Source organism: Budorcas taxicolor, chromosome 9 (genome assembly GCF_023091745.1).
Source record: "Budorcas taxicolor isolate Tak-1 chromosome 9, Takin1.1, whole genome shotgun sequence".
In the NCBI taxonomy this organism is placed as follows: domain Eukaryota; kingdom Metazoa; phylum Chordata; class Mammalia; order Artiodactyla; family Bovidae; genus Budorcas; species Budorcas taxicolor.
In genome coordinates this window covers 35,207,210-35,232,427 of record NC_068918.1, presented here as the reverse complement: position 1 = coordinate 35,232,427, position 25,218 = coordinate 35,207,210, and the positions used below count along the sequence as shown (strand labels likewise).

Sequence of the window (25,218 nt, the reverse complement as noted above, 5' to 3'; positions counted from 1 at the left end):
ACAGTAGTATTTGGTTCTTGAAATCTTTATAGTCTAACAATGCCTCAAATGAAATGTTCAAGGACATTTTTTGCTTAAATATTAGTTCCCTTTGCTATTTAACCACAATTGTGAGGTTAAAAAAGGAAGTCATTAACAGTAAAACAGATGTCGGAGAGGCCTGTGGGACTGGGGTTTAGTTCACAATGAGGGATCTTTGAAGCCCTAGGGAACTGGGGAATATGGCTCATTCCCTTCTGTTTTCTATCCTTTTGTGTTTTATGAGGTGCAAGTACAGATTAATTATGCAAACACTTGAAGGGAGAGGACAGCAGTTGACACTTGTGATTACAAACAAAAACAGAAGTCACCCAGCACATGACATTGCCCAAGATACCTGAAGGTCAGAGTAGAATAGTCCTAATTGCCTGGCAGCCTGGCCATGGGATGCGCCTCTCCCATCCTTCTTCAGGCGGGGTTCGTGGCTAAGCCATTCTTCGCGCTAGCCTTGGACAGGCCAAGAGTGACCGACAACTCCGCAGACGACCTATGGCACATGCACCGGAGGGGATGTCAAAACCCGACCCAGCTCTGGCTCCCACCACGGAACAGACGATGCCGAGACAGGAGACGCGGGCGGTTCCCAAGATTTCCAGTAGGTGTCGCTATCCCGCGGCCGCCGCACTCCCCGAGGTCCGGGACGAGGGGGCGTGTCCTCCATACGTGCGGCTCCGGGCGCCCGCCTCACCTGGGCTCCCGCCGCGTGCCTCCTGCGCCGTGGGGGAGGCGCTCTGCCGCAGACCCGCGACGAGGGGGCGGGGTCGGCCGGCGCGCGGGGAGAGGCGGGCCAGCGGGCGCCCAGGTGAGTTCTTTTATTCATACAAGGACCGGGCGACCGAGAGGGCAGCGTCCGAGCAGCCCCAGGAGGCCGACGAGAAGATGCCACTGTCGCTGCCACCTCAGGGTGACCACGGCGAGTCCAGTCCGTCCAGGTCCCCCAAAAAGCACACCTCTTTCCATATCTGGCGCTCCAAGAAGAAGCAGCAGCCTCCGCGGTCTGACTGTGGGGTGTTCATTCCACACCCGCCCCTGGCGCCCCTCCGAGAGGACAGGTAAGCCCCCGGCGATCGCGCCTATCCCCGACTCACTTCCCCCGACCTTTTCCACTCCGGCTACCCTGACCCTCGAGTCCTCTCTACCGTCGGCCTCGATCGACCCCTCTCCGAGGAGCGGAAAGGCCCAAGGTCGGTTTCGCGCGGCAGGAACGTAACGGGGTCCAAGGAGGGGACTGTGGTGGTCGCCGTGAATGAACGGGTTCCTCGCTGCTTCTGGCTCAGACCAAGCACCAGTGAGAGGAACTTGCGCCCACCCATGTAGACTTTACTTTGACTACAAAGTAAGTGTAGCAAAGACAAGAAGCTATCAACCTGCTGACGAGAGCAGGTGGGTTGCGAAGGGTTGTTACCATAACGGGGTCGGAACTCCACCTGGGGATTTCTTCAGACGTCTGACCGCGGTGCCCTAGTTGTGAAGATGTCCACTCGTGGTATTATAGCTCCACTGTCCTCACGGGATCCGAGTGGAGGAGGAAGTGGCAGGGATGGTTATCCCAATTTAATGGGTGGAGAACTTGTCTCCACTGGAATCAGTGGTAGAAAAAGGCAGCACCTAGTTATTCCAAGTGTAACTGCCATAGTGCTTTTAAATGTTTTGCCGTGGTTTTGTGACGATTTTATCTTTCATGCATAAGTACTCAGTTATACTATCTGAATTGGTGCGTTCATTGAGCAATAATAAATTTGACATAATGCTATATTTAAGAGGTTCAGGTGTGTGAAAATATTGAAGGACAGTTGGCAATTTCCAGTATATCCTTCTATATATGTGTGTGTGGTTTTTTTAAACAAAACATTTATTTAGTTCTTTGGCTTTGCTGGGTCTTCACTGCAGCATGTAGGATCTTTTATTTAGGGCATGTGGACTCTAAATGTGGGATCTAGTTCCCTGACCAGGGATCAAATCTCAGCCGCATGCATTGGGAGCGTCGAGTCTTAGCCACTGAACCACCAGGGAATTCCCCTTCTGTATTTGCTTCTAAATACCCACCTTTATGTGTGTTTAACACACACCTTTGTGAACAGTGAGAATAATATTGTACAAGATTTGCATTTTAGAAATGTTTTTCCTTTTATTTCTAAAGGAGTCTTTGCAACGTAATTTCAATCATTTCACAAATATTAACTAAGTGCTGGGGTATCAAAAACAATGAGAGTGGTCTCTGTCATCAAAGAATTCTTTGTGTCTTGAGAACACCAAAAAGTGAACAGTGGAGTAAGTGCTGTAATAGATGTTAGAATAGAGGAAGGGATCTATGGAGGCTTCCTGGAGGAGGATGACTGAGGCAGTTTAGTCAGAAAAGGGAAGGAGCAATGTGTTCCAGGCAGAGGTTGCATTATGAGCATCCTCAATACTTGGAAGAACATGGTACTTCCTGAGAAGTACTTCCTGAACAAGTGGTTCAGGGAAGTCTGAGTATGTGTGAGAACATAGACAGTGGAGTGCTGACACAGAATGCATTTTATTTTTTCTCATATTTATCATTCACAGTAGTAATTGCTTGTAATAGGACCTATTTTTTACCATCTAAAGACTTAATGTGCTTAACTATGAATTTCTAACAAAATGTTACTTAACGATGTATCCAACATAAAAGTATTTTTCCTATTACATCAGCAAACAATTTAAACACTTCCATAGTAATGGTCTTATCTGACCTGGTCCCATCACATTTTCCCTATCAAATGACATGATACACAGCTATAAACAATTTTGTTGTTCAGTTGCTAATTTGTGTCTGACTCTTTGCAACCCCATGGAGTGCAGCACACCAGGCTTCCCTGTCCTTCACTATCTCCCTGAGTTTGCTCACACTCATGTCCATTGAGTTGGTGATGCCATCCAACCATCTCATCCTCTGTTGTTCCCCCTCTCCTCCTGCCTTCTATTTTTTCTGGCATCTGTCCCTTTGCATCAGGTGGCCAAAGTATTGGAGTTTCAGCTTCAGCATCATTCCTTCCAAAGAAATCCCAGGGCTGATCTCCTTCAGAATGGACTGGTTGGATCTCCTTGCAGTCCAAGGGACTCTCAAGAGTCTTCTCCAACACCACAGTTCAAAAGCATAAATTCTTTGGTGCTCAGCCTTCTTTATGGTCCAACTCTCACATCCGTACATGACTACTGGAAAAACCATAGCTTTGACTATATGGATCTTTGTCGGCAAAGTGTTGTTAAATAAACAAGTTATTCAAATCCAAATGCGTTTTAGACTAAAACTTAGGAGTTTTTATTTCTCTCCTTGAGCTTCTTGTATTTTAGTTCAGTCTTAAAGCACTTCATTCTTTCCTTTAGAATTATGATGAACTTTGTACTAACAAATGTCCTGAGAACTAAACTTACTGGTCTATCTCTGGGATGTTTTTCTAGTTATATCATCTTTATACATATTTTGTTTACTCCTGAGAGGGTGTACCGGTTATTAGTAAAGACAGCAGCTAAAGCACACTTAGATTTCTGGCCCATCTTTGGTCAGTCTCACTCTCTTGAGCAATCTGCCCTGTTTGTTCATTTCTGTCCAGGATTTGGAGGTGTTTGTGGGCCTCAGCTGGAATATGCAGCACTCACTGGGACCTTCATTTCTATATAAGGATGGGACAGTCAGGTGGCCACACTTATCTGCTGGGTATTCACCATTAATTTTTTGTGGGCTTTTAGAGCAAATGAAAATGAATTTATGACCTGGATAAATGACCTTGGACAAGTTACTTCACCTTTCTGAGTCTCCATTTCTTCAGATGGAAAATGGAGAACATAGTAATACCAATTCTGTAGGACTGTAGTGAATATCACATGCTAGTTTATGTTATTAAATGTAAAACTCTTATCACACCTCTGGATGCAAAGTAGAATCTCAGTAAATGTAAAACCATCACCACCACCATCACCATTATCATTATTATAAATGCTAAGCTCTAATGGGAGGCATGGGAAAAAATAGGGTTGGAGGGGAAAAAATGCTTCCCCTCTTACAGTTCAATGATGTTTAAAGTTTACTGATGTCTGTATTCTGCAAATATTTGCAACCTTTAATGCCTATGTTCTAAAACTTAGTGACCATTGCTTGCTTCCTTTACATAAAATAATTTGAACATGGCTGTCTCTTTCCCTAAAATGCACCCGCAGAGTTTTGTTTTGTTTTTTTTTTTTCAAGCTTGGTTTTGGTAAGCATCAGTTCAGTTCAGTTCAGTTGCTCAGTCGTGTCCGACTCTTTGCGACCCCATCAATTGCAGCACGCCAGGCCTCCCTGTCCATCACCAACTCCCGCAGTTCACTCAGACTCGCATCCACCAAGTCAGTGATGCCATCCAGCCATCTCATCCTCTGTCGTCCCCTCCTCCTCCTGCCCCCAATCCCTCCCAGCATCAGAGTCTTTTCCAATGAGTCAACTCTTCGCATGAGGTGGCCAAAGTACTGGAGCTTCAGCTTTAGCATCATTCCTTCCAAAGAAATCCCAGGGCTGATCTCCTGCAGAATGGACTGGTTGGATCTCCTTGCAGTCCAAGGGACTCTCAAGAGTCTTCTCCAACACCACAGTTCAAAAGCATCAATTCTTTGGCGCTCAGCTTTCTTCACAGTCCAACTCTCACATCCATACATGACCACTGGAAAAACCATAGCCTTGACTAGACAGACCTTTGTTGGCAAAGTAATGTCTCTGCTTTTGAATATGCTATCTAGGTTGGTCATAACTTTTCTTCCAAGGTGTAAGCGTCTTTTAATTTCATGGCTGCAGTCACCATCTGCAGTAATTTTGAAGCCCCCAAAATAAAGTCTGACACTGTTTCCCCATCTATTTCCCATGAAGTGATGGGACCGGATGCCATGATCTTCGTTTTCTGAATGTTGAGCTTTAAGCCAACTTTTTCACTCTCCTCTTTCACTTTCATCAAGAGGCTTTTTAGTTCCTCTTCACTTTCTGCCATAAGGGTGGTGTCATCTGCATATCTGAGGTTATTGATATTTCTCCCAGCAATCTTGATTCCAGCTTGTGCTTCTTCCAGCCCAGCGTTTCTCATGATGTACTCTGGATAGAAGTTAAATAAGCAGGGTGACAATATACAGCCTTGATGTACTCCTTTTCCTATTTGGAACCATATGTTATTTTCCATAGAAACAGAGCCATCACCCTCCTGAGTCAGCCTCATCTGCCGTCTTGTCCATTCTCTTGCCATCTGAGGGACCACACTGGTGTGTGTGGAGAGGGCATGGTGAGTTTTGGCTAGCTTTTCCTTAGCAGCCTTCAGTGGCACCATCATTTATCAGATTTTGAATTATACTTCATTTGTAAACATTTTATTCAGAGTGTGAATTCTCTGTGTTGTGCTTAGTTGCTCAGTCATGTCTGACCCAGACTCTTTGCAGACCCATGTAGACCCTTTGTAGCCTCCTATAGCCACTTTGTAGATAGCTAGTCTCCATTATCCATGGGATTCTCCAGGCCAGAATACTGGAGTGGGTAGTCTTTCCTTTCTCCAGGGGATCTTCCTAACCCAGGGATCGAACCCAGATCTCCCACATTGCAGGCAGATTCTTTACTGTCCAAGCCACCAGGGAAGCCCATCAATACTGGAATGAGTAGCTTATCCCTTCTCCAGGAGATCTTCCTGACACAGGAATCAAACCAGGGGAATTCTATGTCTGGGTTTAAATCCCTGTTCTACCTACTGTGACACTTAGCTGTGTCATCCTGGGCAAATTATTATCCTTTTCGTGCTTCAGTCTTCTCATCCATAAAAGGGGCATAATAAGAGTTGTTATAAAATATAAGTTAGTGGCTGTCAAACACTCAAAACAGTGACTGGCACATTGTGAGCGCTCAGTAAATGGGAGCTATTTCTCCTTATTAATATCTTGCCTATACTTTTGAGTGGTTATTTTATGATTTATTTTCTGCTATATGATGAAAATAGTGCTTCGCTTTTATTTTCCTTAATCAGTGTTGTTTTAATTAGAAATGGGTTCTGAGCTAAAGGTCAATAGAGTGAATTAAAAACGATCACTCTCCATCTGAACTCCAAACCTAGAAGCAAACATTAATGCTCTCTGCAGGAAGCCAGACTCAGGTGATGGCCATAATCCTCTGAAAATCAGCAGACTTGATTTCATTTGGAGGAAAAATGCAACCAACACCAGAGAGCAGAGCATCCTTGTTTCAGGATGCATAGGTTCAAGTTTTGAGATTGCCAAACATTGCCTAGTTTTTCTGTCTTTGCATGGACATTTTCCTACTGTAACAGGAAAACAACTCACTCCTTAGACTCTATAAATCACTAGAGGGTTGTGAGGATAAACTGTTGTTTTATTTCATGAGAAAAAGAACCATCATTGGAAACATTCTGAAATTGTAGAGTGTTCATGACTTGATTGATTCCATTTTTCCATTTTTTGTGACTGGTTTAGTGTTTAGAACTCTAAACAGGTTTAATTATTTTCTAACGAAAAGGACATAGCTAGATAAGCCTGCTGCTGCTGCTAAGTCGCTTCAGTTGTGTCCGACTCTGTGTGACCCCATAGATGGCAGCCCACCAGGCTCCCCCGTCCCTGGGATTCTCCAGGCAAGAACACTGGAGTGGGTTGCCGTTTCCTTCTCCAGTGCATGAAAGTGAAAAGTGAAAGTGAAGTCGCTCAGTCGTGCCCGACTCTTAGCAACCCCATGGACTGCAGCCTACCAGGCTCCTCCGCCCATGGGATTTTCCAGGCAAGAGTTCTGGAGTGGGGTGCCATCACCTTCTCCAAGATAAGCCTAGGTTTGTTTTATCTAATAGTGCATCTAAACTGGTTAATAGGTACCGGGTTACTTCCCTTATTTAGTTTATGCCAAAAGCAAGACTTTGAAATTTTCGGTTTATATTCTTTCACCATTGATAAAGCAGGTATTTAAATTTTAGCCCTGTCACTTACTACCTGTGAGCTCCTGGAGGAGTTTCTTTCCTGCTCTAGCTTCAATTTCATGAGTTGCTACCTACCTGTTAGCATTGTTTTGGAGACTTCTAAATATACATTTAAAATTACTAGCACGGTGCCTGGAAGATAACAGAGGCTTAGAAACACCTCTGAGAGCAAGTTGCAGTGACAGAGCCCTCGGCTGTGGTATTGGAAAGACTCTGCTTCAAGTCTGCCTCTGCTGTTGGGAGAAGTTCTGTAAGCCTCAGTCTTTAAGCCTCAGCTTCCTCACCTGTAAAATGGAGAAAACAGCATCCCTTCTGGGGCTTTCTGAGGGTTAAATACTATCTATATAAAACACCTGGGCCAGGGCCCAGTGCAAAGCAGGTGCTAGACAGATGCAAGGTAGAGCGGGAGCGATTATGGCGGTGGTGTTGTAATTGTTGTCTGCTTAGTGATGGTGGTAGTGTTCATAAAGCCACTTGACCTTGTAAGTGGAGTTAAACAACTTCAGAAGTCCAGAAGTTTATAACCAGGTATGTCAAGACCTGAAGTACCTTTGGGTGTCTGGAAATACCTTTGTAGTTGTAAAATGGCGGCCTTTGTGCATTCAAGACTTAACAGTCTTAATATATCTGACTTATGAAGTCAAAGGTAAAGTTTATATTTGAAGTTGGTGGTATTTCTCCTGAAGCAGTTTTGGAGTCTGAGTTTAGTATAGGATAATTCTTTGCCACTTTATTGCTTTATCTACTCTATTTCTACACTTTTAGCCTTAATCTTCTTAGTCCACATCCAAGTGACATGAACACTTTTGGAGACCGTTAGTACTTCTGTGCTTGGGTTTATTTCCTTTTCCTTTAGTTTTCACTTATAAATCTTATTTATAAAGATGAGGCCATGAATCACTGCTTTACTATTCATCCATGATTAAAGCAATGTAGCAAAGATATTGATATTGAAACTGTCTAGCTCCTAATATCCATTCAAAATGCCCGTCTTACTATGAACATTAAAAAACACTTACCTGTCTTAACTCTTCACTCACCTAAGTGGTCAGTTGTACTTTAGGAATGTCCTTGCAGAAAAAAATGATTTAGTTCTTTGAAAAAAGTTGTCTGGTGAGATTATTTGAGCCTTGAACTGTATGCATTTCTGTTTACCTTGAAAAAATTTATCAAATAATTGTTTAATCTCCCTTTCATGTTTTACCTATTGTAAGAAGATTTAGAGAACCTGTTCATGAAAAGCAATGCAACCTGACTACTGAATCATTTTTCTAGGATTAATGCTAATTATGCTTTGGTAAAATATTCCCTTCTGTATCCTATTGAAATGATTATCAATCAGAATTTAAAGAGAAGTTTAAGTCCAACAAACACTTACTGAGGTCTTACTCTGTATCAGACATTGGGGAAAAAGAGCAATGAAATTAGAGATGATCTCTGCTCTAAAGAAACCTGTAGTCTAGTGGAGGAGGGGTGTGTGAATGAATAAAGCAGCATATCATGCATTAAGTGTAGAAACAGAAGATTTAGTCCAATGCATTGAGGTCAGGAGAAGGATTATCTTCAAGGAGCAGAAATTTTTTTCTCTCATTAAAAAGTTTTACTCATACTGAATAATTAATGAGAATTTTTATTCTCTCATATAGAGATCATCAAAGGCTCTAAATCTTCTTAAATTTTGATTGTCTTAAACTATATCCAATACTGGACCAAAAGGAAAATCACAGAAACTTATTTTCATAGTGACATTTAAAACAAAAGAGAACTGTGTACTCAGGATTATGCATAAATAATTTTCTATTTAAATGTTAAATATTTAAAATATCTAGAACTTGAGATTATCTCAGCTCTTCTGTCATATTTTGGCACCTAGGAATAAAGATTGGGCTTCATAAAAAATTTAAAAAAGACTGGCTTCAATTATGACATTGATTTGAAAATCTTCACTGAAATGATATGTAAACATATTGATACTCTAAAATTACAGACTGAAAATGAATGGTTCTTGTAACTTGGTGTCTACACAGTTCTGTCAGGATGATTCTGGAGCCTCTTTTAAGAAGAATCTAGCATTGCTTGTGTTCTATAAGCAAAGTGTTCTTCCTTAAAACAATCTTTATTTTCATCCCAAATTGCCTGGCATATCCAACTGATGTCTTTTCATATGTTCACTATGCAAAATGAATTCTGGACTTTTACCCAAGAGAGGGTTGAAATGTGAATACAGTATCTTGTCCCAAAGTGAGTTTTAAAGATAAAGTATATATCAATAGCTGACACTTGTGTGGATGTTGGCAAGAAAGGCCAATTGTTTACAAGTCTCATTAGTTCATTTATTGCTTCCTTAAGGCACAGCTGCACTGGGCCAACCCAAATGCCTCATCAGAATACCTCTACAGCTTCAGCTTCATAAGATGCCTTCATTCTAGAGAATGAACACTTACTTAGTGCTGTCTTTACAGAACTGTGTGCTTTCTGGATTGGCCTATGCAATGGGAGTGAAGCAATGACAGACACCCTTCACAACAAGGGATCATTTTGACAAAGTACCAGGAGACCCTGAGACACACAAGTGAGGCAGATAATCCTAAATCCATTTGTGGTATCCCCGGTTTCTCTCATCTACAAGTTACAGACAAGACAAAGACAGGTTGAACCTGTCGCTGACACAGAAAAATGAAACACAGAATTAACAAATGCCTTTTGTTTTTTAACCTTCCCATGTATGGAAGTGAAATGAGTAAAAATAAGTTACTGGTAAACTTGGCAAAATATTCTGTGGTGAAGAAGTTGGCTGCTGACTGTATTTCTTAATGTTCTACCCCATTTCAAGTCAGCCCCCCTGACTGAGTGTCATCTGTTAGAAGCCAGGGTTGTGGCAATCTGAAGATAATAGTTCAGAAAAGAGATCTGGCCAGCAGTTGCATAAAGATACTATGCTTAGTACATCTCTTAATTTTTCCAAATCAGTTAATAAGCAATAGCATAAATTCCTGATAGTCCTTTGGATTCTCTAGTTGGATAGTTCTTTATCTTAAAATTGGGTTCAAGAGGCAAAATAATATGTGCTATGAATAAAGCAAGAAAATACAAGGAGCATTCAATTTATAATAATTTTAGATCATGTCTATGAACACTGTTTTCCATCAAGATTTTGTTGAAAGATGCAGTTTATTTAACATACAGTGTTTCAGACACTGTTCTAAACACTTTACAAATATTAACTCACCACAGTTAATTCATAACATCCTGGGGAGGCAGGTACTATTATTATTCCTATTTTGAGAAAGAATGAGGCACAGAGGGGCAGGGTAATTTGACCATCACAGAGCCCATAGGGTTGGGGCTGCGGTCCTCCAGCTGATGGTCATGAGTCCTGCAGTTAACCACTACAAATTAAAAGCACTGGCTAGTGCTACCTTCTTTGTATTCCCACAGTAAGTATAGTTAAGCTCTAAATTTGGCAAACAGAAATTATAATGTACATAGGAAAACAAATTAACTTTTGATACTAAACAATTTCTATATTAAGTAGTGAAGAGAAAAATATATATAAATACATTAAAATATAAGTGCACTAAAATCTTGGAAGAAAAGCAATTTTCAAGCAGAAATTCTAAAGCGTATATTATATACAAAAGGAACATGTCTAAAGATCTTGAGTCTGGAGCTTCTGCCCAAGCTTTCTCAAGAAACAGCATGACCTGGAGGGGGGCTTGGTTGGTACACCCTCTTCCCTCCCAGTACAGTCTAGGCCAGGACAGTAGTTTGCACGCACAGTCAAAGATAAGCAACTAGCCAGGTGGCCTGGAAAATTTGCAGTTGCTGCTTAGGCTAAGTGGGGTGTCAGAATTTCTCAAGGAGAACTGCTAGGGGTGACCTTAATTAGGTCTCTAGAGGTCCTGCTGCTTGAATCTTTCGTTTTAGTTTCTGATTTATCACTGAGTATTCCCTGCTAACCAATACAAGTTTCACCTTATGTTGATCTTACACATCAAGGATTATAAACTATGGCTGGTATTTTACTCTACTTGAGGCTTATAATAGTTCTGTGCAATAGCCCAGACCCTCATTTATAGACGAGGAAATTGAGGTTCAAAGAATGCAATGTAGGTGGAGGAAGCAGGAATAAAATCAGGTTTTCTGGCTTCTGTTCAGCGGTTGGTCTGGGTCCTCTTGGGTTATAGACTATACTTCTCAATTCCTGGCCTCTACCCACCTTTGATAGGAGTCCAGCTGATTCATTTGACTTCCTGATGACTATTCTCCTGGAAATCTTTCCCTGAATTCATAAACCAACAACTATGAGACTGTCTGATCCCCAGATTGAGTTGTTACTATAGTCTAGTTACTGGCATATTGAATACTTACAGAATTCCAGAATTCAGACATAATTAGTATGTCACCTACCATCTAAAAAAAAAAAACCCCAGAACCCCAACACACACACAATAACTTGATTCATGTTTTCAAAAAAAATGTATAAAGTTTGCATAAACCATATTTTATAATAGTAAAATATTCTTTATAGAGTCTATCCATATTGTACCCATTCAAGAATGCCCTTTTGGGGCTTGACAAATTGATGGTGCTCTGACAGGTAATATATTTTATTTGTGATCTTATTTAAATGTTTTGATAATACTGATGAATTTAGTAAATATCCTATAAAATCTCAACTTAATTATTTTTCCATCTGCTATTTGAAACAGTTAAGATATTTGAATCAAACTGATGAAATTTAGGTTGAAATACAGTGTCTCCTTTATCACACCTGCCATGTGCAAACCTAGAACCAGCCCTTTTCAAGCCTGTGCGGTAGAGGCACCCCCAGGCCTTGCACTCTTGGCTCTGGTCCCTTGCAAAGGGTGGCTCCCATCCCTACTGTTTTCCTTCTGAGAACTAAGTGCTTGCCATTTATCTGTAAGAAATATTACCTTGCTGTTATTATCTGCAAAACAAGCAAATGTAGTTGCTCCAGGGTGGGGTTACAAGACTATTCTCTCTTAGTATTGACTCCCCAAAACAAATTTGACTGGAATAGACTCAATTATCGATCAATAATCCTTCCCTGGAGGCTACTTTCGACAGAAACAAGAACATTTGTATTCCCATGTGTGTCAGTAAACATGCTTAAACAAGTTAGTCTAAGCCTAGAATTTGGATTTTGTTTTTCAGGATAAAAGCAAAGTATGACTGAATATCTGGCATTGGTTCAAGTTTTGACTTTTGCCAGTTTGCATGTTGTGATTGTTCTAATCTCACCGCATGAGAGGTTTCAAGTACTTTGACCTAGAAGTCATAGTAGCTGGTGCATTGTTGGTGCTTGATTGTACCCTTCCTTGTTATTTCACTTATTAAAGCTCTTTTTTATGCCCATAAGGGAACAACTGGTCCTAGTTCTAGGTGATAACCATTGATGCATTGAAGCTGTGTTTGCTTCATCTTGTAGTTTCCCTGCAGAGGTACTCCTCAGGAATTTATGCATCAACTTCCTTATTCTCTACAGAACTCATGGTTGCTTTTCTGTGTGTATAATCATACTCTGGTTAGAAGTCCACAAATTTACAAAGCCAGCAGATGTTAAACAAAGGAAAGCAGCAGTGTCTATCTTCATGCCACCCAAGAACTAATCAACAAAAAGCAAAAGACAGCCAATTGTGTTTGGGTATGTTTTCAGAGGAAAATGGGCTTGGTGGGGGGTATGAAGGAGGACAGTTCTCCTCAGATCAATCATTCCCAGCCTCTCCTATAAATTAAGTAAATATAAGAACTTCTGCCAAGAATACATAGGTGAAAGGGCTTGAATTATTGATTACCTGTCAGGTGGCAGTTGCTTTTATATTTGGTGTGTCTCATTTAATCTTCATAATAGCTCATCTAAGTAGGTGATTTTACTCCCATCTTTCCAATTGAGAACACAGAACCTGAAAGAGGGGAAGTAGCTTGCCCAAACTGATTTATCTGGTAAATGACAAAGTAGTATTTGAACCCAGGTCTTTCAAATTCTAAAGTTCATAATATTTTCACTACGCCATGAGAAGACTAAAGCTCATTGAACAAATGATTGGTTGGGGGAGAGAGAGAGAGAATAGGGGAGGTGGTTAGCTAAAGAACAGCAGCATCCAACAGAAATGTAGTTATGTATGTACACTCAGAACTGTCACTTTTTCAAAGACCGGAAGAGAAGAATTTCTCCTTATTAATTATCTGCACTCTACCATGTCCCATTTAGAGAAGGGGAATATCCAAGAATGAAGAATTCATGCTTGGAAGTCTACAGGGCATCATGGTTTCCCTGGGAACTTTTGAGATAATTCTGCTGAGAATCAGTGACTCAGTCCTTGAAGTGTTGACTAAACTCGTTGCACCTGATTTCCAGTCTACTCTCAAAACCACCGAGTCTTACTGCCTGTTGCTGGGATGATTCACAGAGTATGCAAAAGAGTCTAAAGTGGCAAATGTTGAGGATTTTTCACTTTGCACGAAGATTAACCATAGCCCTAAAAGAGGAAAGAGGTGCTGATGAGCAAAACTCCAAATTTATAGGAAACACTGTTGTCTTGAAAATTATAAAGCTAGAGAGTTTGATGTTGAAGGATTATGAAAACCCTTTAAATAATCTTTGTCTTTATGGAAGCTAGTGAGTTTGTCTTTAGTGCTCATTTCTCTGAAAACTGAATTTTGACATTTTTGTATTGGAGGTACTTTTAAAATTATATTTAAGAATGTTCATTAATTTCTATGAGTATTATTACATGCACAAAACTAACTTAGAGTGAATTTCTTTTTCCAGTTGTTGTTGTTTAGCCACTAAGTCATGGCCAACTCTTTTGCAACCCCGGACTGTAGCCCACCAGGCTCCTCTGTCCATGGGATTTCCCAGGGAAGAATACTGGAGTATGTTGCCACTTCGTGTTAGTCGGTGTTAGCTGGTTGGTTGTATCTGACTCTTTGCGACCCCATGGACTGTAGCCCATGAGGCTCCTCTGTCCATGGAATTCTCCAGGGTAGAATAATAGAGTGGGTAGCCATTCCTTTCTCCAGAGGATCTTTCCAACCCTGGGGATTGTCCCAACCCAGGGATCAAACCCAGGTCTCCTGAATTATAGGCAGATTATTTACTGCTGAGCCACCAGGGAAGCCCCCTTTTCCATCTGCTCTGGTATTTAGATTTATTGTAGTTATTTTAAAGCATAAATTACTGTAGTTATTAGTACTGCATAATTTCCAGAGTAAAACCAGAGATTTGCTGCTTGATCTTGAACCATGCTCTCTGTTCAGTTCTGCTTATTGTAAAACCTTCTCCAACTTTAAAAACAGTTATCCAGTGATAATGGTAACTGAAGCATTGAGTTTGCTTGTTTCATGTGACTCAAGTAATTAAGCAGATGTTTGTTACCTCTATCAAAAACTATCTTAATGTATGGTCTTCAGTGTCTGTGTCTGTCACACTCAGGAAGGCAAGTGACAATGAAAATGCATTTGTGTAATTCATTTATTAAACAAACATATATGGACACTTGCTAGGTGTGAGGCTCTGTAGAATGGGCTGGCAAACTAGTTCAAGCTTTATTGTTGGGAAACTCAGTCTCATTCTTTTTTCTAAAGACTGTAATATTCACCATTAAAATAGTGAAAAGTTTGCCATTAAAATAAGGGAGAAGAGTAAATGTTCAAACATGTACATGACCAAGACTGAAAGAGAAAAGAATTAAGACTCTTGGAGATGGAGGAATTATGATTTTTGAGCACTCTCAACACTGATATGGCTAAAGGGATTCTAAAGACTACTTGATAATGTTCTATCTCTTCTATGGGTATATATTCGTGGACATATATACACATTTATAAATACTTTCTTCTGTGGATATATATGTGTAAGTACTTAGTGCTGGAATGTATGTGTGTGTATATACACACACTCAGTGTATCTGTTTACACACATAAATGTATGTATATTTACTTAGTGTGTATGCATACATGTATTGTAAGTGTGTATGGGTGTTAGTTGGTTGGTTGTATCTGACTCTTTGCAACCCCATGGACTGTAGCCCACGAGGCTCCTCTGTGCGTGGAATTCTCCAGGGAAGAATAATGGAGTGGGTAGCCATTCTTTTCTCCAGAGGATCTTCCCAACCCCGGGATTGAACCCAGGCCTCCTACATTGCAGGCAGGTTCTTTACCATCTGAACCGCTGGAGACGCCCATGTATTGTGTATACACACAAATATGTGCTCATATCTATACTCAGTGCTAGATTACTTACTTGGTAAACTGTGCATGTGCTTAGAACGTCAACAAAGCAGGGAGGGATGAGAGAGAGAAAAATCCAGAATATGCCTACAAATTTTATGTTATTACAAGATACCGAAATTTCGTTTCAGGGTTTAGAGATGTTTTCGTTTTGAATGACTTGGTGAGGGAGGCATATCTCTTTAGTGGTTAAAGTGGTCATTATACAGACCTCTCTTTATACCTTGTTTAAAGAGCTGGAAGGGGGAGGAGGAAAGTGTGATACAAACTATGGAAAGTAAGAGAAATGTGCCTAGGTCATTCTCCTGTTCTTCATATGAATTGGATTCCAGTTCCCCAAAGTATCATTTTACCTTCCTTGAAAAGGCTTGATTGGTTGATGCCCACTTTTAAAATGTTCTGTCCAGTTCTACGGAAGCAGTGAGACTAGTGAACCTTCAAAGGGACTGTTCTTTTGTGACTGAGACACTAATTTGATTTGTTGAGGTAGACCACATCTGCCTTAGCTGTTTTGGTGGCTTTAATAACCATATGAATAACACTTTCTTTTCTCTTTCTGTACGTATTTTCATATAATGTAGAACTAAAAATGAAATTACAAAGGCAGCAATTTAGATGTTTTTTATATCCTGTTTTATTTTTCACTAAGATAAAAGCACATTTTCACTTCATTGAAATATGTAAAACAATTTTCTTAGTCGTTCCTCTGTTGCTGGGCATTTAGGTTCTTTCTGATTTTTCATCGTAATCAGCAATGTGGCAGTGGGCATCTCGGTGAGACCTCAGTCTCTGGCTGGTCTCTGTGTGCCCTTCTGGCTCCACTCTCCACCCTCCTCTGTGCTCCCGAGGGCTTATTTATAGACTGTGTGGACCCAGCTCTCCTGCTTTCTGGTTTCTAGTTAGGTTCAGCCAGTGGGAGGCTTTGGAGGAGAGGGCAGGAGCAGGAGGTGGTACTGGAGGGTGGTGGTGGCTTTGCTACTCTGCTGAAGGCTACAGCCTCTTCTATAGCTCAGATCTGCCTGATCCAGAACTCATGCCCTCCCTTGCCTATCTGTCTAGAAATAGTAATGATTTCCTGCTGTTGGGAGCCCTGGGCTGCTCCCTCCACTGTTGCGTATTGATTTTCCTTCACCGGCCCTCATCTTACAAATAGTTCTTTAAACACTTTTCTATCATCTCTTCTACGTGTGCCATCTGTCCCCTGCTGGAATCCTATCTGACATCATCTAAATCTGAGTGATATGTTCTTTCTTATATTTTTTATTTTTTTAACTGGAGTATAATCACTTTAGAATATTAGTTTTTTCCGTATAACACACAAATCAGCTGTAAGTATACATATATCCCCTCCCTCCCCCCCCCCCCCCAGGTCATCATAGATCACTGAGCTGAGCTCCCTGGGTCACACAGCAGCTTCCCACTGGCTATGTTTCCCACGTGGTAGTGTATGTATGTCAGTGCTACTCTCTCAGTTCATCCCGCCTTCTTCTTTCACCTGTCGTGTCCACCAGTCTGTTCTCCACGTCTGCATCTTTACTCCTGTAAATGTTAATAGGTTCGTTAGTACCATTTTCTAGATTTCATATGAATGTATTAATATATGATATTTGTTTTTCTCTGTGTACCCCAGTGTTCATTGCAGCACTGTTTACAATAGGCAGGACACGAAAGCAGCCTAAATGTTCATGGTCAGAGGAATGGATAAAGATGTGGTACATATATGCAATGATACAAACAGTCACAAAAAGGAATGAAATTGATTCATTTGTAGTGATGTGGATAAACCATCTGTTTTTGTTATTATTATATTTAGAGTTTTGCACTGAAGAAGGGTAAAAGACCATTCAGAATTGGAATAAGGAGTTTAGTTAGGTCAGGACCAAGCTGGTGCTAGATTGAATTAAATTACTGTCATAAAGATACAAGCAAATTGCTTTTGGAACAGAGAGAAGGGGGCAATAAAGTCTTCCATGCACTGTGTTAAACACCTGTACTTAAAAGATAAGGAGGATGCCTTAGCTGCCAGATGTTCTTTTGGCAGTTCTTTTCTTGCATTTGAATATTTTTGGTTCGATAGTTTCATTTCTCTTTTCATTCTGGGATTTTGTGGTTCATCCCTTATGTATTTCCTCCTGTTCTTGGCAGTTTGAATATTCATATGTGTATGGCCATCTATATCCACTTACATATTCCTGCTCCATCTACATGTCTCTTATGATCTCTTCCTTATAGAAAACATTCTCAGAATTTTGTGAGCTGAGTAGATGCCATGCTTTTGGAATTCCTCCTATATGAGTGATAATTTTCTTAGTCTTTAAATAAAAAGCAAAACATGTAGCAAAGTTAACTTCATTTGCTTTTGCTTCATTTCAAAATCTCAGTGTGTTATTTTCCTGAACAAATGCCAAAAGGTTCAGCAAACTTACCAGGAACTGTTATTACTTCACAAATCTTTTCAGTTGAATGGCAATGTCATCCATGGCTAATGGGTCGTCACTGACCAGATCCCTGACTGACACTGTATTGAGGCTTATCCAAGGACTCACGGAGCTGCTCAAAAGTTTAGTACCTTTCTAAAAAATAAATTTTACGTATATTAGGAAATGTCTCTGTCGATTTGATATTCAGTCTATATTTCATGCTCTTAGAAATGTGAATTACTGTGAATATATTCTACCACTGGCATAGAATAAGGATGATTCACATAAAATTAAATGCATAAAATTCTCACCATTTAGTAATGACCAGTGATGGCAGAAAAGAAAAAACAACCTAGCAGTAGAGAATTGAGAGGGCTTTGGTCTTAATCCTGTATTTCTCAGTTACAAGTTAGAAAACTTTAGGCAAGCTATCTAAACTCTTTGAACTTCCAGCTACTAACCAATAACATGGGAATGATACCAACCTGCCTAGGTACCCACAACCAGGCTGTTGAGAGACTCCTTGGAAACAGTGTGGGAAAGTGTGGTGAGAACTGTGAGACTTTCAGTAAACTCTATCATCCCTTGACTCATCTCTTGGTTCTCACCACATCTTTTCTGGAAGCCTTGTAAATTATTTTTCCTTTTCCTTTGGTCTTTTCAAAAATGAGTGGACACATGGCAGTCTTTACTGTGCCCTCTCTTTTCTCCATCCCAGTCTCCTCTGTGTTCATTCCTCTCCATCTCTGGGGTTCTGGTCTGAAGCTGGTACAGGGGGCACTCCCATCTATATCCATCCAGTTCCCTGTGCAGTGACGAGGTGCAAGTGGGGGCTGTGTGGATTTTGGTGCCACTGTGCAGGGCCCCTCCTTCTTGGGTTTCTTCCCTTTTCCTGTCACACTGTACCACTTCAGTGCCTGTGGGAATTGTGGTAGCCAGATGGACACACCCATATTTCCTCCTCAGCCACTGCCAACCTTTATCTTACAGACACAGCATATTTCACAGAGGAAGCTCATTTGGGGATTCCCAGACAATTCTGAGAAGTAGTTGGGTCTGGATGTCTCCATTTAGCAGATTAAGCAATTGAAGCATGAAGTTGTTTAGTGAAAGTCAGCACTGTATCCCAGGACTCCAGAACTGTAGTCAGTGCTCTTTCCATTGTAGCTCCACAAATATCCCAGCACATTCGATAGGGGAAAAAATGTTGGTGGCTTTATTGGTTTATTGTGATGTGCTTTCTTTTTCTTCCCTTTTTAAATTTAACATGCTCGAGCTAATGGAATAAAATGATGTATTAGTAGAAAAGGAAATTGAAAAATACTTACTTGATTAGTAGAATAAGATATTGATCTTTACATTCTAGTTAAATATTACACTATTATAAATATTAAATTTCTAACATAACCTTTGGAAAAGAATTATATATATAGAAAATAATGGACTTTATGTTAGTACCAAGTGGATGGCTGTTGAATTGTCGTTTGACTCTTACCTACTTTGTGCTCTTCTGAAAGACAGTTGTCTCTAGGACATTTCAGTGTTTGGAGTTTGATAGCCAAAGATGCTGTCCTCACTTGTACAACTTCAGTGAAGCAAAATCTCAGTTGTTACTCCACCAGACACATTTCCCAGCAGAGCTACTTGTATTCAAGTCTCAACACACACCTTCAGTTGCATTTTTTTCTCCAAGTGGAAATTTAAGTCTCATTGAACACAATATATTTAGGAAATTCAAATATTTAGCAGTTAAAAACATCTCCATGGTAACTTCTTGGGAAGGTGTTATTTGAAAAAGTCTGATTGAATTCTCTGGTTCTGGAGCCCCAATGCTAAGGCTTGGGCATGGACAGGAACCTAGAGAAGCTATAGTCAATTTCCCTGAACATTAAAGCCTGGAGAAGGATCACAGGGCTGATGGACCAGCCACCTACATGAGTCTGATGGTTTATTAGTGCAGAGAGGTGAGTGTGATAAGGCAGTGTAGCTATTTCTGTCACAACTTTTGTATTTTTGTACCAATCATGTAGGTGAATTTTTTTAAAAAAAGATTAATAATGAGTTGGGAAAAGAACCAAAGCAGAAATCTGAAGACTTGGGTCTCTAATTATTGGTCATGCTGGTTCAGTAAAATCATTTGTCTTTTCCTGGGGCTTAGATTCCTCATTTATATTAGGAGGGGTGAATTTGGCCTTTTATAAGTTTTGTTCTTGTCTAAGTCCTCAAATTATATATTTGAGTTTATCATTTTCCAGGAAAGTTGGTCAAGATTTAAGTATAATAAATAGCAGTGTCTAGCATATACAGAAATGGAATTGGTTCTAATGATAAGTAGTTATTTCTACCCTTTTCGGTGAGCGTGTCCCTTGATGAAAAGTAGAGAGCCATCAAAGTCAAGAGGTAGGTTGTCAAGGTTATGGTTTCTACACCTCTTCTGAGAAGGAAACTTGTACATCTTGAATATTTGCAAAAGGGAAAAGAAGAAAACTTTAAGAAGAGTTATGTATTTACCTTAGACATATAACATGAAGGGTAAATCATATGAATACTGTTTTGAGGAAGATCTTAAGATGTATACATCTGTGTATTTATGTTTGATCATCATTTCACTAATGCAGCACCGGATCATAAAATCCAAACTGAAGAATCTACAAACACTCTGATTTGCAGCCTAGAAGCTCTATATGTGCTTAGCCGCTCACTCGTGTCCTACTCTTTGCAACCTCTTGGACTGTAGCCCACCAGGTTCCTCTGTCCAAGGGATTGTCCAGGCAAGAATACTGGAGAGGGTGCCGTTTCCTTCCAGGGGATCTTCCTGACCCAGAGATTGAACCCAAGTCTCCTGCATTGCAGGTGAGCCACTGGGGAAGCCCCCAGAAGCCCTTACTAACAACAAAAACTTAGGGGGAAATGTAGAAATTTTATGTCTGGCTTCTACATAGTCATAACATCTCTTTTGACTTCATAAAATAGCATACTACTTTATTTACAGGGATGAAGTATTTTCAGCCCTGAGGTTGTGGCCAAAATGTTTAAATTCTGCTCCTGATTCAGCTATTTGCTGATTGTGTTACCTTATGCAAATCATTTCACCTCTTTGGAGCTCAGTTCCCTCAAATATGAAAAATGAACCAGTGGGAGAGTTAAGGGATTTTAATTAACTCCTTCCCTATTCTATTCGTCTAGAGCTTCCAGCTTGCTATTGGGGAGGTTGAAGGACATAAACACATATGTTATCTCCAACATTTACACACCAGTCAGTCCCAAATGTTAAAAAACCACATCCAGGGGATACTAGATTGACTGTGGGAAGGTTCCTAGAAGATGGTTTTCTTAGAAGCAGACTCTATGACAAGGATTCAAGTACAGATAGGATTTGGGAGTGAAGAATGAGTAGGAAAGAGAGGCCAGCCAGTAAACGGGGAGTGATCACTCTCATGGATGGAGGTTAGTCCCCTTGGGAAACCCCGAATGTCGCTGTAGAAGTCAGAGCTGCACCATCCCTGGGCCAGGGGAACTGGAGTATTAGAAGAGCAGGCTCTACCAGTCACTGATTGAGAGCTGCTCCTACAGGGCACTTTCTGCCTCAGGCAGTGTGGGCTCCTGGGGCCAGAAAGCCCCCTGGTGGTGGAAGTCCAGGGTCCCCAGCCACCACATCCTGAAGGGGTTACAGTGCCTGCCATTGTCTGGTTACAGTGGTACAGCCAGAGCAATACAGCCAAACTACTGCCCTCTGGTGCCCCAACTGAAGGTAGATAGGCATTCACTTAAAAAAAAAAATTAATTTATTTTAATTGGAAGCCAATTACTTTACAATATTGTGGTGGTTTCTAGCATCCACTTTTGGAAGGATGCACCACTCAGGGACACTGAAGCAGTTCACCAGGAAGTGAACAGCAGCCCTCCTCAGCTGCAGAGACTTCCTGTCTACCTCTAAACACAATGGCATGTAGCAGCCAGGGAGGGGCGGGCTCCTGAGTACCTATTAACCTTAACCGTGAATCTGGGAGGCAGGCCATAGACATTGCAAAAAGACGTGTTGACAGTACACATGCCATCAGTGTAGTCAAAACTGTAGAGCCTAATTGCTGGCTGGCGACACCTGGGACACTTTAAAGGGAGTAGCATCCCTGAGAACTTTGTGATGCAAAGGGTAAAACTTCACAAGGAATATGTTTTTATTTTGTAGAAGCTATCTTTCTGATAGAGAAAACACATTCTCTGAGGTGTTATTAAAGCACACTAGGAGAGAACAGAATTTTTTCCTATCAGGTTCTATGGAGAGTCAAGCCAGCTGTCAGCAGTATCCCTGACCTTGAAACTTCTGGAATTTAAAATAGAATGTTTGGCATAAGCATTAAATTCTTGTTCTTTCAGCATCACTCAATTTTATGAAAACTCTATTACTTTCTAGGTGAAGTTGGCTTTTAAAAATCAATCTTTCTACATAAATGCTATTTGTTTGTTGTTGTTCAGTTGCTCAGTTCAGTGCAGTCGCTCAACTGTGTCCGACTCTTTGTGACCCCATGAATCGCAGCATGCCAGGCCTCCCTGTCCATCACCAACTCCCGGAGTTTACCCAAACTCATGTCATTGAGTCGGTGATGCCATCCAACCATCTCATCCTCTGTCATCCCCTTCTCTTCCTGCCCTCAATCTTTCCCAGCATCAGGGTCTTTTCAAATGAGTCAGCTCTTCGCATCAAGTGGCCAAAGTATTAGAGTTTCAGCTTCAACATTGGTCCTTCCAATGAACACCCAGGACTGATCTCCTTTAGAAAGGATTGGTTGGATCTCCTTGCAGTCCAAGGGACTCGAGAGTCTTCTCCAACACCACAGTTCAAAAGCATCAGTTCTTTGGCACTTAGCTTTCTTTATAGTCCAACTCTCACATCCATACATGACCACTGAAAAAACCATAGCCTTGATGAGAGGGACCTTTGTTGGGAGAGTAATATCTCTGCTTTTTAATATGCTGTCTAGGTTGGTCATAACTTTCTTTCTAAGGAGTAAGTGTCTTTTAATTTCATGGCTGCAGTCACCATCTGCAGTGATTTTGGAGCCCCCACATATAAAGTCAGCCAATTTTTCCACTATTTCCCCATCTATTTGCCGTGAAGTGATGGGACCAGATGCCATGATCTTAGTTTTCTGAATGTTGAGCTTTAAGCCAACTTTTTCACTCTCCTCTTTCACTTTCAAGAGGTTCTTCAATTCTTCTTCACTTTCTGCCATAAGGGTGGTGTCATCTGCATATCTGAGGTTATTGATATTTCTCCCAGCAATCTTGATTCCAGTTTGTGCTTCTTCCATCCCAGTGTTTCTCATGATGTACTCTGCATATAGGTTAAATAAGCAGGGTGACAATATATAGCCTTGACGTACTCCTTTTCCTATTTTTTTTTAATTTTTATTTTTATTTTACTTTACAATACTGTATTGGTTTTGCCATACATTGACATGAATCCACCACGAGTGTACATGAGTTCCTAAACATGAACCCCCCCTCCCACCTCCCACCCCATATCATCTCTCTGGATCATCCCCGTGCACCAGCCCCAAGCATCCTGTATCCTGCATCAAACATAGACTGGTGATTCATTTCTTACATGATAGTATACATGTTTCAATGCCATTCTCCCAAATCAAAAAATATGGAACGCTTTACGAATTTGCGTGTCATCCTTGCGCAGGGGCCATGCTAATCTTCTTTGTATTGTTCCAATTTTGTATATGTGCTGCCAAAGCAAGCACCCTTTTCCTATTTGGAACCAGTCTGTTGTTCCATGTCCAGTTCTAACTGTTGCTTTCTGACTTGCATACTGGTTTCTCAAGAGGCAGGTCAGGTGGTCTGGTATTCCCATCTCTTTCAGAATTTTCCACAGTGTATTGTGATCCACACAGTCAAAGCCTTTGGCATAGTCAATAAAGCAGAAATAGATGTTTTTCTGGAACTCTCTTGCTTTTTCGATGATCCAGCTCAGTTGTATCCAATTCTTTGCAACTCCATGGACTGCAACATGCCAGGCTTCCCTGTCCTTCATCATCTCCCAGAGTTTGTTCCAATTCACGTCCATCGAGTCGGTGATACCATCCAACCATCTCATCCTCTGTCATTCCCTTCTCCTCCTGCCCCCAATCCCTCCCAGCATCAGTCTTTTCCAATGAGTCAGCTCTTCGCATCAGGTGGCCAAAGTATTGGAGCTTCAGCTTCAGTATTATTCCTTCCCATGAATATTCAGGGATGATTTCCTTTAGAATTGAGTGGTTTGATCTCCTTGCAGTCTAAGGGATTCTCAAGACTCTTCTCCAGCACTGTGGTTCGAAGGCATCAATTCTTTGGCACTCAGCCTTCTTTATTGTCCAGCTCTCATATCCATACATGACCTCTGGAAAAACCAAAGCTTTGACTATATGGATCTTTGCTGGCAAAGTGATATCTGCTTTTTAATACAATATCTATGTTTATCATAACTTTTCTTCCAAGGACCAAGTGTCTTTTAATTTCATGGCTGCAGTCACCATCTGCAGTGATTTTTGGATTCCCAAGAAAATAAAGTCTGTCACTGTTTCCATTGTTTCCCCATCTATTTGCCATGAAGTGATGGGACCAGATGCCGTAATTTTAGTTTTCTGAATGTTGAGTTTTAAGCCAAGTTTTTCACTCATCAAGAGGCTCTTTAGTTCCCACCTTCGCTTTCTGCCATTAAGATGGTATCATCTGCATATCTGAGGTTATTGATATTTCTTCTGGCAATGTTGATTCCAGCTTGAGCTTCATCCAGCTTGGCATTTCGCATAATGTGCTCTGCATGTAAGTTAAATAAGCAGAGTGACAATATACAGCCTTGACATACTCCTTTCGCAATTTTGAACCAGTCCTTTGTTCCATGTCCAGTTCTAACTGTTGCTTCTTGACCTGCATACAGATTTCTCGGGAGACAGGTAATGTGGTCTGGTATTCCTATCTCTAAGAATTTTCCAGTTTGTTGTGACCTACACAGTCAAAGGCTTTAGACAGTGAAGCTGAAGTAGATGTTTTTCTGGCATTCTCTTGCTTTTCCTATGATCCAACAGATGTTGGCAATTTGATCTCTGGTTCCTTGCTTTTTCAATAAATCCAAGTTTTACATCTGGAAGTTTTCAGCTCACATACTACAAAGCCTAGCTTGAAGGATTTTGAGCATTACTTTGCTAGCATGTGAAATGAGTGCAATTATATGGTAGCTTGAACACTCTTCAGCACTGCCCTTCTTTGGAATTGGAATGAAAACTGACCTTTTACAGTCCTGTGGCCACTGTTTATACAGTGGGAAAACGTGTTAGAAATATGGCTATATTTCTGTTAGGAATGTAACCTTGTTTCATATTTTGTGATCATTAAAATTAAATATTTAGCCCAGAATTAAAAGCTAAGTGTTTAAAACTGTTTTCTGTACTACTGATGTGCAGAAGCTGGCAGAAGGCCTTTGATAATCTGTTTACTTATTATTTTTTAAAAAGGTATTATTAACAGTAATATGCCCTAGTGAATAATTGTCCTTGATTTAGTCACAT

The 25,218-nt window shown here is 40.7% G+C and overlaps 1 protein-coding gene and 1 non-coding gene across 2 annotated transcripts in view; one reads left to right on the top strand and one right to left on the bottom strand.

Moving 5' to 3' along the window:
• The first annotated feature begins 918 nt into the window (after positions 1-918).
• CRYBG1 (crystallin beta-gamma domain containing 1) overlaps positions 919-25,218 on the top strand; it is a 228,536-nt gene continuing 204,236 nt past the window's right edge. The window contains exon 1 of the mRNA XM_052645892.1: positions 919-1,091. Within this exon, the coding sequence (XP_052501852.1) occupies positions 919-1,091 (173 nt within the window). The remainder of the gene's footprint in view (positions 1,092-25,218) is intronic.
• On the bottom strand, positions 23,310-23,415 carry LOC128053613 (U6 spliceosomal RNA). Its single transcript, XR_008199935.1, has one exon. It is a non-coding gene; the product is annotated as a U6 spliceosomal RNA (small nuclear RNA).